Below are 13,217 nucleotides of genomic sequence, written 5' to 3' on the forward strand. Positions count from 1 at the left end.
GTGTGCGCCTCTGTAAATCCCTGAGTTTAGGGCAAGAACCTGCACCTCCTGTGGAGGTACCTGTGGCAGTGTCTCCAGAACTTGACAGTCAGAATGAACAGAGATGAGTGGAGAGTTCTGCTTTTGTTCCACACACTTTTTTTTTTACCTCTCTCTCTTTCTCTCTCTAACCTGTTGTATTCTGCCATGGTTCGCTTTCCAAAAAAAACCCAAGAACATCTGTGTATTTAAAAAAAAAAAGAAAAAAGTAAAAAAAAAAAAAAAGCGAATAAGAGCCTTTCTACTCATTTGGGGTTTCTTGTTTTATTTATATTTGCATATTTGTACCATGTTATTTTTTTATATCACAAGCCTTGCATTTGGATTTTCTTTCCCTCTGAATGACAGTTACACCACATAGTTTGAAACTTATTGAAATTGCTTTAAAAATTAAGAAATGTCTAGTTGCATGTTTTTCTTTTCTTTTTTTTTCTTTCTTTCTTTTTTTTTTTTTGGTAAGGCGAAAGTTGTACTTCAAAGGGTATTTTTGTATGTAATGTATACTGCCTCCTTTAAATTAATCATAAAATCCACAAAACCCCAAACTTGTTTTTTTTTTTCCTTGCGTTTCAATATACACTGGTCTGTCTTTGTGCCTTTGCCTTACGTTAATACAGCATCAGTATTTGAATGCGGCGCGTGGTTTTTGCTCTTTCTTACGTGTCGTGGAGCTCGTGATGTGAACGGTTCTGTGAGCGGGAGGAAGGAAAGGAGAGATCTAAGGGAAAGGTGAACTTGGCTGTCTTCCCTATGCAGCAGTGTGCTCCATCCATTGGAAAGCGTTACACCTACTGACGTATTAATTAAGTAATTGAAACCGACTGTATACACCCGCTATACGTCGGCCGTTGTGTGCCTACACAACCGCAACTGCATTTCACGCAACTTTGTCATCGAATTTAGTGGCTTTAGATTTAGACGCTTTTCTTTTTAACGCTCTTATGTTTGTGTGAAAGAGTAAAACAACATTTCAGAAGACTGGAGAGAGTAAACTTGATTTAATTCGGTTTGTTTTCTTGTACTAGACAAACTTCCTCGTTCCTACTGCTTGGGAGATTCCCACTCCCTAGTGTAGGCGTACGACGTCGCGAGGGGATTACCCCAACATAAATTGACAACGAAATTTACGAAGCTGTTTGTGTGTAAATAAGATACAATGTACTGCTTTCTCTCCAAATATTGTGGTGAGTGACGTTTTTCATAAATAATAACCAACACCTCTGGTTGGTCTGTCAGCATCAACTTTCGTGTCATGAAATACGATATGCATTGGTTTGCCTTACAGTACAGTGCGTGTAAAGTAGAACACACAGCATTTCGTATTTTCTCAGTCCAGGCAAGTTCAGTAGTTTGCTTTATATAATATGAACTGTTGCTAATGTCCTGTACGAAATCTCGACGTAACGAAGTACGGCCCGTAAACTAACGTCCATTGTTAACTTCACTATTAAAACTACAGTGTTAGTCTGGGTTACTCTCTCACTGTGGTTGATCGATATGAAATCTGTCTTGCAAAATAGCCTACCATCATTTTCACGAATTGTCTGAACATACAAAGAGCTTAGAATGATTTTACACGACTATATTCTACTTTTCAGTGACATTTTTGTACTCATGGAGCTGAATGCAATTTAACTGTGTAGAGATCATTTCATGCCTCCACAGCACCATATGCTGTTTTTGATTGGCCCGCTCTGTCCACATTAACCAAATGGGGCGGAGTTAGTGGGGAATTCCAAAACTTGTCTCTCTCGCAGGTTAAAGGTATTGAACCTTCTGTATTCTTTCATTCAGCCGAGATCTAAGCCCAGCGTTGCATCTGTGACGGGAGAGATAGCAAAATGGATGGTGAGTTTTGGTTTTTTTTTTCTTTTTTTTATTTGACGATCTTGTAAGAACTTTCGTGCTTCTGGTCTTAATACAGCAATAACGATCACACTGTACAGCTTCACTGAACTAGTGAAGTCTCTGAACCCTTTAAATTATTCTGAATACCAAGACTGTAAATTTACACATTAACATCCTTTAAAAATATGCTAAACTGTTTGAATTGTTAAAACAGCGTATTAATAGACTAACAGCAATGTTTCAGGATTTTAAACTTGAAGTATGTGTACTTGTACGATTATTCTTTGTAATTTCAGTTTAGATTCTGTACAAAAATGAAAGACAGAAATATTGTTACAGTCAGTCTCGCGCTTTACTTTCACTGCTGTTTGTCTTGTGCTTCGTATATTTTTTGTGTGAAACAAATAGAATGGCGATTGTTCCTTGTTTCACTTCTCTTAATACCGCACATAACGGATAGGGAAGGGGAAAAAGAGTAGGTTGTTCGTAGATGAACACGACAAAGTACATATTTATAAAAAAAAAAAAAAAGCATCTTTTCAATGCATAATATCTTTACGCCTCTGGCAATTTGAAGAACGTAACCTGTAATACTATTACGTCACTGTTGTAGTCTATAGGGGTTTACTTCTGTCGAATTTCTGGGCGGTTGAATAATCGTGATATCAAACTCCCTGTCAAAATGAGGAACTTGTTTAGATGGACTGAGAGCGTGAAGGGTTGATAAAATCAGAGACTAGCCTCTGTTGTTCACCCATGTTTCTGAGTTGGTCCGTTTGATTTATGGTTTTAACGCTATTTAACCCGGCCGAATCTGTTGAAGTATGAGCCTTCGTCTCTTAATCGATGTGTTGATTTTTTATATTAATTATATGTGTATATGTGTTTTTCGTTGCACAGTTTCACTGCAGGATATCCACCTCAGTAAGTAAAAGACACTCCCTTTCTGATCATTACAGATTTTCCTGTCTGTACAAGTTACATGTTTCCAACAGTTGGGAAGATGGTTCATAAAATCTGCCTATTTACAGAACTGATTTGAATGTCTCTCACTGGTGTGAAATTGTTGGACTGTGCAGTTTTCCTACCCTCATATTTGGTTACTTCCCCTACTGTTAGGGCTTTCTGTTGAGTTTGCAAAGAGACACTCTGTTAGTTTGACCAGAAAAGTCACTTCCTGAGAGGGCACAGAGCAGTGGGACTGGCTCTTCTCTTCTCCTCTCTCTTATCAGCATTATGCTTGAAATTGAGCTGCACATGTTGCATGATGGGAAAACAGAGGTCTGTCTCAGTCAAGAGTAGTGTAGTTGTAGTTTTCTAATCATTACTTTGGATACAACCTCATGTAAATGTGCGTACACAAAAGAAAACTCAGTTGGACTGAGCATGTCTGTGTTCTTGCTCTTATTGATCCACTGTCTCAATGAGCTTCTGAGTTTGATGTGGTGAAAGGTAGAAGCCACATAATGAACTGTGTGTGTGTGTGTGTGTGTGTGTGTGTGTGCTAACAATGTTGACGCACTTACAGTAATTCTCAGACTTTTGTGAGCAGTGCAGCTGGCTGTGTGCAGGTGTGTGAGCAGATGCAGATGTGCATGCTCTGATTGCGGGCCAGGGTAGCGGCAGTGAGTTGGAGGGCATGTGCAGGTGTAGCAGGGGGAATGTCAGACGAGTCAGATTGCGTTGTCTGTGGTTAGGTTCAGGTCAGATTCCGACGCTGTGGCACACAGCTGCTTCTCTCTGTGGCCCTCTGTGTCCTGGATCTCTCATCACTGCCTGGAAACTTCAGATGTCTTTCTCACGACATATCATCTCAATCACTGCTCAGCCTTTTGTAACGTGTGATCGCTTGACCCAGGTTAACTGTCCCGTGATACTGGGCCAAAGTGTGGAGGTACCCTGTCTATAACACAGCTTGGTCTTTTAGGCGTCTGTTCTTGACATGTTCTATGCTTTGTACTTGGTTAGTGTACACAGTGTGAGAGTCTCTCTCTCTCTCTGTCTCTCTCTCTTTTTAGTGGCTGAACCCTGTGTTCAGATTTTTGAGCAGCCCAAGCAAAGAGGCATGCGCTTCAGGTATAAGTGTGAGGGTCGTTCTGCTGGTTCCATACCAGGAGAGAGAAGTTCTGACAACAATAGGACCTATCCCAGCATACAGGTGAACTACGCCCCGCAACACCGACCCACTGTTTTTACTACATGCCTTCTGTGGAGCTATATCATCTACTCAGCTATACTGCATTATATGTGTTAAAATGTGGAAAATATTACTATGTTTGCATGCTATCAAGAGAAATGGAGGTATAAGATTCTGATGTAGGGAAATAAAGTGCCATAACCAGATCGCCTCTTTATTACCATACGTATGGGTTTCCTCTTAGATTCTGAATTACTGCGGTAAAGGGAAAGTGCGTGTTTCCCTGGTGACCAAAAATGAGCCGTATAGACCACACCCACATGACCTGGTGGGGAAAGACTGTAAGGATGGGTACTATGAGGCAGAATTTGGACCAGAGAGAAGAGTCATTGCGTAAGTACCTGCCATCAGTAAAAACTCATATTAACTAATGTCAATATTTTAAATGCGTCTTATTGTACTATGATCCAGTCAGGCTTTGCATCAAAAATTAAAACTTTTACACACATGCGCACACACACACACTCACACACACACACACACATACACAACATGAGGGAATTCCCCTAATGTGTGAAATTCGTGCTAAGGTGGATACCAGTTACAGCGTAAGCGGGCCTCAGAAAAGCTACTTTTTAAATTAGCCTGCCTATCCATCCTTTTTTTCTGCTCCCATTCATTCATCTGTTCATCCAAATATCTATCCATCATCCATCTAGCTACCTTTGGCCTTCACTCCTGTATTTTCTGTTTTAAGCTGCTTTGTGTGTAAAACTTGAGAGTTTTTTTCTCTCAGACTGAAACTGTAGGTTCCTGTTAACTAAGTACGAAAGCCTGGATACCACAGTTCATTCTGAGTCTTAGGATTCATGATAACTTTGCTAAACTGTCAGAGAAAATGCTCAGAGTGAATGAGTGAATGTTCAGAGTAAAAGCTCAGAGTTCAGAGTAAATGTTAGGAGCAAAAGCTCAGAATTCAGAGTAAGTGTTCAGTAAAAGGTTGAAGGTTAAGTATGAGAGTTTGGACCAACTACATTATAATGCTGAGAGTTTCATTTAACTGCATTTATTTCCCCCTGAAGTTTCCAGAACCTCGGTATCCAGTGTGTGAGACGCAGAGAGGTCAGAGATGCCATCATGCAGAGTATAACCAGAGGCATCAACCCCTTCAACGGTGAGAACAGCGCTAGTTTCCTCCTGCTATGTCGTATCCCTAACTCTGTGTGTGTGTGTGTGTGTGTGTGTGTGTGCATGCGTACGTGCGTGTTTAGACACACCAGTTACTCTTTACCCTTTGAATCAGGTCAGTTCCGTTCGTCTAACATGAATGGATGTGTATGAGCTCATGGGGCCCAGACAGGGAGCTGCTCTCCTCTGCTGAAGTGACTAGAACTTTGTCGGTTTCAATCTGACCAAAGCAGTGTCACTTCTTCTCGTTTTTTAGCAACATGGTTGCACAACCTGCTGTGGTATTATGGCTCAAGTGACCAAGAGGAATTGATTTAAACCAATAGGAGAAACTCTTCTTACAAAAAAACAAACAAAAAGAGCTCCGTTGTCCTTCCTAACAGGAAGTATAAGCCACAAATTCCTCCATTTTTTTCTGGGTTGAGGCTTTTTTTTCTGTTGTGTTGTTTAAAAGCAGTTAAACAGAGACTTTAACAAACTCAAAACCTTCTCCAGTTCAGTCTAACTGGCCTCACGGTCAGTCTTACTAGCCTCAGGGTCAGTCTTACTGGTGTCTCTTGTGTGTAGCAAACTGGGGGTAGTTTGTCACTCTCCCCCCGTCCCTCCAGAGACGTGCAGTAGACGGTTAGTGAGGAGAGGAGTAGACGGGGTGGTCCACACGTTTTTCACAGACACTGCCTCCACCTGCTCAGTCTAAGCAGCACCATTCAGACCAGTCTCACTTCTCCTGTTTGAAGCTGCCCAAAGTCACAGAGTCTGTCCCACCATTTGGCTTCCTCAAACCAAATCAGGCTTTTTCTTTTTATCAACAGTCACGTATAGCAGTCAGAAAACACAGCACCTTCAGTATGTTGTAGTAGTTTACTGTAGGTATCCATTTCTGAATGAACTACTCATGTTGTTTGCTGCTGTCATGGTAACAGTAACCCTAAACATGGTTTTGATATTAGTGATGTTGTTACCAACACATATTGAATTGCCAAGGATGATTTCAGGATCACCACGGCAGGGAGAGATCCAGGGTTTAAAAAAAGCTTTGTTGAGATGTAGGGGGAGAACTGAGAACAGTCTTTAGTAAAGGAACAGTCTTTAATAAAGGCACTGCCTGGGGGAGATCAGTCTTTAATAAAGGAGCAGTCTTTAGTAAAAGAACAGTCTTTAATAAAGAAACAGTCTTTAGTAAAAGAACAGTCTTTAATAAAGGAGCAGTCTTTGGTAAAGGAACAGTCTTTAATAAAGGCACTGCCTGGGGGAGATCAGTCTTTAATAAAGGCACTGCCTGGGGGAGATCAGTCTTTAATAAAGGAGCAGTCTTTAGTAAAAGAACAGTCTTTAATAAAGAAACAGTCTTTAGTAAAAGAACAGTCTTTAATAAAGGAGCAGTCTTTAGTAAAGGAACAGTCTTTAATAAAGGCACTGCCTGGGGGAGATCAGTCTTTAATAAAGGCACTGCCTGGGGGAGATCAGTCTTTAATAAAGGAGCAGTCTTTAGTAAAAGAACAGTCTTTAATAAAGAAACAGTCTTTAGTAAAAGAACAGTCTTTAATAAAGGAGCAGTCTTTAGTAAAGGAACAGTCTTTAATAAAGGCACTGCCTGGGGGAGATCAGTCTTTAATAAAGGCACTGCCTGGGGGAGATCAGTCTTTAATAAAGGAGCAGTCTTTAGTAAAAGAACAGTCTTTAATAAAGAAACAGTCTTTAGTAAAAGAACAGTCTTTAATAAAGGAGCAGTCTTTAGTAAAGGAACAGTCTTTAATAAAGGCACTGCCTGGGGGAGATCAGTCTTTAATAAAGGCACTGCCTGGGGGAGATCAGTCTTTAATAAAGGAGCAGTCTTTAGTAAAAGAACAGTCTTTAATAAAGAAACAGTCTTTAGTAAAAGAACAGTCTTTAATAAAGAAACAGTCTTTAGTAAAAGAACAGTCTTTAATAAAGGAGCAGTCTTTGGTAAAGGAACAGTCTTTAATAAAGGCACTGCTTCGGAGGTGCAGAAGCTGCTTTGTAAGCAGAATCTTTGCCGTGATGGTAGGGCGGTCTGACCCACAGCGGGACCCACAGTGGGACGTGAGGGGGTTGTATGCTCCGTGTCAAATGTCATCGAGAGGGAGAGGTGCAGGAGCACAGGTGGTTAGAGATGACTACAGGGGCTGGGGTGCAACCATGGGTACCATCCGTTTCTCACTTTCTCTCTCTCTCTGTCTCTCTCTCTCTCTCTCTGTCTCTCTCTCTCTGTCTCTCTCTCTCTGTCTCTCTCTCTCTGTCTCTCTCACACACTCACACACACACACACACACACACACACACACACACACACACAATCTTTCCTCCTGCATTTCATCTGCTATACACCCACACAAACCCTCATCACCCACCTGCTTCTGCTGTCCCCACATCTCTCTCTCTCTCTCTCCCCCCCCCCCCCTTGTCTCAGCCAATCTAACACTGCAGCTGCTTGCTGTCTTCAACACCCACTCAGCTTTTTCACGCATGAACTCTCTCTGTACACGTCCACATGTAAAACCAACCTTTCACTAGCACTATTTAACTCTCCCTCAGTACCAAATCACCATTTCACCAGCTCTGCCGTAGCGTGTCTCCCTCTCCTGCTGTCTGCTCCCCTCACTTTTCCCCTCTGTGGTGGTTGTGGTTTGGGCAGAGGCTGGGCCCTGCGTCAGGTTGCCCACCCCCTCATTACAGAGTCGTCATTGGCCCCCGGATGCTCTCGCTTCTCGGCCTGAGTCTGAGCTCTCTGCAGTCTTTCCAGCAGCCCTGACCTCAGGCCTGCAGCAGCAGCAGCAGCGTCACAGCCGTGGGCGGGATGGCCTTGGTGTGAACACAGTGGAGACACAGTCTGATAGAAAGAAAGAGAGAGAGAGAGAGAGAGAGTGGGCTGATGCCCACACACTCAGAAATATCTTCATTCTCATGTGTGGGTGGGTGTGTGTGTGTGTCTCCTCATTTAAAACTGTGAGTGAATTTGCATATATGTGTGTGTGTGTGTGTGTGTGTGTGTGTGTGTGTGTGTGTGTGTGTGCACCCGCAGAAAGTGACAGCATTTTGTGATGCCTAAGAATGTATTGTGATGTGGTGCTGTCTGTACTGATCAGATATTCTCTGTTTTTTGTTGGTTCTTTTTTGGTTTTTCGAGACGTAATGAAAGTGAAGTTCTCACTTCGTGCTCTGTCGGTTTAATGTTCCACAGCACATCTATTTTCATGTCTTTATTCTATTTGTTCTCTTTCTGTCTCTTCCTCTTTTTGTTTCCTCTCTCTCTCTCTCTCTCTCTCACCCATCATTTGTTCCCTCATTTCACCCTCTGTCTCTCTCTCTCTCTCTCTCTCTCTCTCTCTCTCCTAACAGAGGGTAATTTGTGGGGCTGAAGTTGTGGTTTTCAGTTTTCTTTCCACACACTCAAATGGTTGATGTATGTTGGTGTTGTGCTTGCAGTTCCGCGGGAGGAGCTGCTACAGACAGAAGAGTACGACCTGAACGTGGTCCGTCTGTGTTTCCAGGTCTTCCTGCAGGACGAAACAGGACGCTACACCACTGCCCTCAGTCCCATTGTCTCCAACCCCATTTATGACAACCGTGAGTGCTCTGTCCCCCCCCCCCCAAAAAAAACCCCTCTCCTGCTGGCCGCAAACGCACAGCTTTATTTTAAAAGTAAGTAACGTTAAAGGTTAATGAATCGGAGGGTTTGTTCACAATATCTTGTCCCCCGTTTTAATGGACTGTGTTGGGACAAATTGAGGATTGAAGCGCTTTCCCTTAAATGGGCATTAAATGGCTTCCGTTGGTCAGTGAGTGATTTTTTCCATGTCAACTTGCCTGACTAATACAGTGACTATACTGATTCAGTGACTAAACTAATTCAGTTGCTAGACTTAATTCAGTGATTATACCTCATGCAGTGATTATACTTAATTCAATGACTAGACTTAATTCAGTGATGATACTTAACTCAGCGTCTAGACTAATTCAGTGTGCAGTATATCTAATGTTTATCTTTATTAAGATGTCAGGATAGAGAGGACAGGCAGCGTTGGCCGTGGCGGTCGTCACACAGCGTGGCAATAATGCACTCGTAGCTTTAGTTGTAATGTAGATGCAGTCAGGGTTTTAATACACTAACCACAAAAGTCAGTGTTATTGTAGTGATAGCAGCCTAGAGCACACAGTTAGCACAGAACTGCAGTCCTGTAACCCAGCACGTTACAGGAAGTCAGTGCGGCCCCATCCTGTGCGCACCGAGCTACTAAAGATGAAGCGGAAGCCCCCCACACACCCCCCCCCCCCCCCCAACACACCTCCACCCGGTCCGTCCCTGAGACAGGTCACGAGGTGAAGGGAAAGTGAGAGAGGTTTGTTTTTGGACTCTGGCTTTGAGTTCGGAGACTTCGGGCCATATTTTCTCAGGCGATTTTCAACAGCTTCTCCTCATTAACTGAATCTAAGAAAAAAAAAAACGAACAAACTCTTCCCTCACGTTCCAAAACCTGACCAATGTGTTGAGTAGTACCTTCTTCCTGTTCCTGTTCTCAGTCTCTGAGTCTGTGCTGAGAGATTCTCTGGTTGATAATGACAGACAGTCACAGGGTTGGTTGATAATGACAGACAGTCACAGGGTTGGTTGATAATGACAGACAGTAACAGGGTTGATTGATAATGACAGACAGTCACAGGGTTGTCAGCTGATCTTCGATACTCATCCCAGACGGTGTCCTGTTTGTCAGAGCATCAACAAACACTTTACATGCAGAGTGTTGCAGAGAGATGAAGTAATGTCTGTGATCAATGAACTGTTCAGAAATGAAATAATGGAGTGATTGATAAACCACAGTTTTATAAAATTATCATAGGACAGACCTCACCACACCAAATTACATGCGTTTTCTTGGTCTTTAATGTAAAATGTAATTGGTTTAAATTGAATGTGTAATTTAAGTTGATGTATAACATAATAATAAAATGTTTTCCCAGGCGCCCCCAACACGGCCGAGCTGCGCATCTGTCGTGTCAATAAGAACAGCGGCAGCGTGAGGGGCGGAGACGAGATCTTTCTCCTCTGTGACAAAGTGCAGAAAGGTACGAGTTTAATCACAGGCCACACTCAAAACAGAGCTCGGCTCACGATGAACCGTCAGTCCTCTCAAATCCAACCTTCTCTCATTAATCCATTTTTTCATTCATCCATTTTCCTGTTCCTCGTCAGAGACGGCAATGCATCAGCATCCCTCTCTCCTGTCATCTGTTCATACACACTCTTTCTTCTTTCATGCCATTAATCCCCTCATTCATTAACACCCTTCACCCCAACCCCTGCATCCCTCCTCTCTCGTACCAGATGATATTGAGGTACGGTTCTTCACTCAGACCTGGGAGGCCAAAGGTTCTTTCTCACAGGCCGACGTGCACAGGCAAGTGGCCATCGTGTTCAGGACCCCCCCGTACTTCGACACGCACATAACGAGTCCCGTAACCGTCCGCATGCAGCTCCGCCGCCCCACGGACCAGGAGGTCAGCGAACCCATGGAGTTCAGATACCTGCCTGACGACAAAGGTGAGAACGGCACACGGCACACGCACCTGCTGCTGCCGCCGCCGCCTTATCAAGGCCACTCTACAACAGTTTTATTTCCCAAACAGATTTATCAGAGTAGTCTCTTAAAGCGTGTGATCTGTTGTGTGCAGATCCCTATGGCTGCCAGGAGAAGAAACGAAAAAGAGAAGACATAATGAAATCGTTCCCCAACCTTAACGGTAAGGTGCCTTACATTTACACAGACATTGAATGATTTAGCAGACGCTGTTGTCTAAAGCTGTAGCGGTGATGGTGCGCTCCAGTGCAGTGTGCTAAAGAGCAGTCTGCTGTTCTCTCTCTCTGTCTGGACCAGGAGCCATGGGCAGCATGGCCAGAGCCAAGGCAGTCCCCCACAGCTCCATCATGGCCCAGAGGATCAAACACGGTAAGATGCTGAGGGATTGAGATGACATTACGCACAGAGTGCCGGTACATCCTGATATGGTTTTGAACTTGCGTGTGATTGTCCTCCACAGAGCCGATGTTACAAAAGCACTTGGGCGGCTCTTTGATGAGACCAAACCTACAGCATGTGTACAACAGCATCTACCAGTCCCACCCAATCCCATCCCCTATGCCCATGTCAGCCAATCAGGGATGGCCAAGTCAAAATCCCTCCATCTCCCTGGCAAACATCATGATCAACCAAAGCAGTGGCAACGCTGACACCACTAATGGGGCTGGCCTCCAACGGTTACATCCCAGCTCTGGCATCTCCAGCCAGGGAGAGAGCGGAAACAGCCTTCCCATCCTGTCCATGGGGGACCTGGCCTGCCTGGAAACTCAAGGCTCCTCAGCACACCAACCCCAAGCAGAGCAGCAGAGCCAACAGGTCCATCAGCCGGCGCCCAGAAAGGACCCCACGGCCGACGGGGTCGGGATCCAGGCCTCTTGGTACGGCTATGGGCAACAGCAGCAGGCCCCTGGCATGCAGAACGGAGGAGGCGAGCGCCCGGCGTGTATCCCGTACTCGTACGGAGAGAACAGGGATGGGGCGGAGTTTCTGCAGAGCCTGGTGGACTGCTCCCAGACGAACCTTCATCTGAAACAGGAGCTGAATGGACCAGGAGAGACACCTTCCAACCTGGCCATGCTCTCTTCATCCTGCTCTTCTTCCTCAAACTGTGCTCAGTCTTTCACGGCCCTGCTGAACTCGGACGCCGGGAACATGAGCGGCCTGGAGATCAGGAAGACGCCAGGGGGCAGCAGCTCCAACGGGCAAAGCCAGAGAGCGGCACCCAACAGTTACGCTGCGGAGGGCATGGGTCAAGACAGCCAATACGACCCCTTATTCTATCAATACTTCCCTGAGTGAAGCTGCACACTGCATATGAGCAGGAAGACCAGCAGTGTGACCCAGAGGAAGGGCTCTGCCCACGGGACTGTGATCTCCCTCAGTGTTTCAGTGCCAGGACGACGCTGGCACTCAGATGGTCCTTCTCTCCATTGAGAAGGTTATGGAATATACTGAAAATTGAAATTGGAAAAAAAATATCTTTTTCTTGTGGTGTATGCTTGGCTGCTTCTTAAATTGAATGTATCTCTTTTTTATGTTTTTTTTTTGTTGTTGTTGTTTTTATTTTTTTTTTTTTTATTACTTTGATCATATGTATAATTGAAATATAGCAGCCATTCCAGTTTGACCTCTCTCAGGTGACAACCTGCGAGATTGTAACTGACAGACCTGCTGAGGAATCTGGTCTGCAGAACTGTATATAGAGTTTGAAGATCATATTTGAGACATGGCATACGAACATGCCCAAAAGCTCTCAGGTGTGTCAAGAAACTTTTATTCCCTAAAGTGGAAATTGTTTGGGATGTAGAGATCCCAGTGTAATGGCTATGTCATTTTAAACACGTATGCTATCAAGAGTTCTCAAAATATTGTGTTTGAACAAGATTAAACTTTTACATTACATTCAAAGCCTTTTTATATTTTCTTACCAAATTTTGAGAGAGGATTTTTGCATCTTGTTTTTTAATTACTTGTGAGTTTAATTTGGCTCTTGTGTTCATTACATTTCTGTGTGTGTTTAGAATGTACTGAATCTGTTGTTTGCTGTAACTTTTTTTGTATTTTTATCTATGTCTTAATTAAATAATATTAAATGCGAATGATGGGAAATTGATTTGTAAAGAAACACTGCTGTAGTGTGAACACATAAATACTGATAGTGATACAAGCAAACAAATGAAAATTATCCTTTCTTTTTATTCTATGAATAGCACTTTCAAAAATAATTAAAAATTAATAAAATAGTAATAATAAATAGTTACTCTATAACAACAACAGCAGTAGAAGCAAAAATGACAATAATAACAACAACAAAAACTTTGTAAAAAATATTGTCAGAAATACAATATCACAAAAATGAAGTTGAAGCTGATCAAAGTTATGTTAAAAACTGTTCTCACCAAGAGTCA

General features: G+C 43.2%; 1 protein-coding gene across 1 annotated transcript; it reads left to right on the forward strand.

The window, feature by feature from the left end:
- Positions 1 to 1,880: 1,880 nt before the first annotated feature.
- rel (v-rel avian reticuloendotheliosis viral oncogene homolog) lies at positions 1,881 to 12,162 on the forward strand. The gene is made up of 10 exons (XM_030772440.1): positions 1,881 to 1,887; positions 3,906 to 4,045; positions 4,269 to 4,417; positions 5,107 to 5,198; positions 8,660 to 8,800; positions 10,193 to 10,297; positions 10,557 to 10,772; positions 10,904 to 10,972; positions 11,107 to 11,178; positions 11,270 to 12,162. Exons 1-10 carry the CDS (start codon positions 1,881 to 1,883, stop codon positions 12,106 to 12,108), a joined length of 1,830 nt encoding a protein of 609 aa, XP_030628300.1. The 3' UTR covers positions 12,109 to 12,162.
- Positions 12,163 to 13,217: the final 1,055 nt, after the last annotated feature.

The sequence above is a fragment of the Chanos chanos genome, chromosome 4, assembly GCF_902362185.1.
Source record: "Chanos chanos chromosome 4, fChaCha1.1, whole genome shotgun sequence".
Taxonomy (NCBI): domain Eukaryota; kingdom Metazoa; phylum Chordata; class Actinopteri; order Gonorynchiformes; family Chanidae; genus Chanos; species Chanos chanos.

Excerpts from the sequence above, each read along its gene's own strand:
- rel (XM_030772440.1), top strand. Across the intron at positions 4,046-4,268 it reads GGACCTATCCCAGCATACAG|ATTCTGAATTACTGCGGTAA; the intron begins GTGAACTACGCC and ends GTTTCCTCTTAG. Across the intron at positions 10,973-11,106 it reads ATCGTTCCCCAACCTTAACG|GAGCCATGGGCAGCATGGCC; the intron begins GTAAGGTGCCTT and ends TGTCTGGACCAG.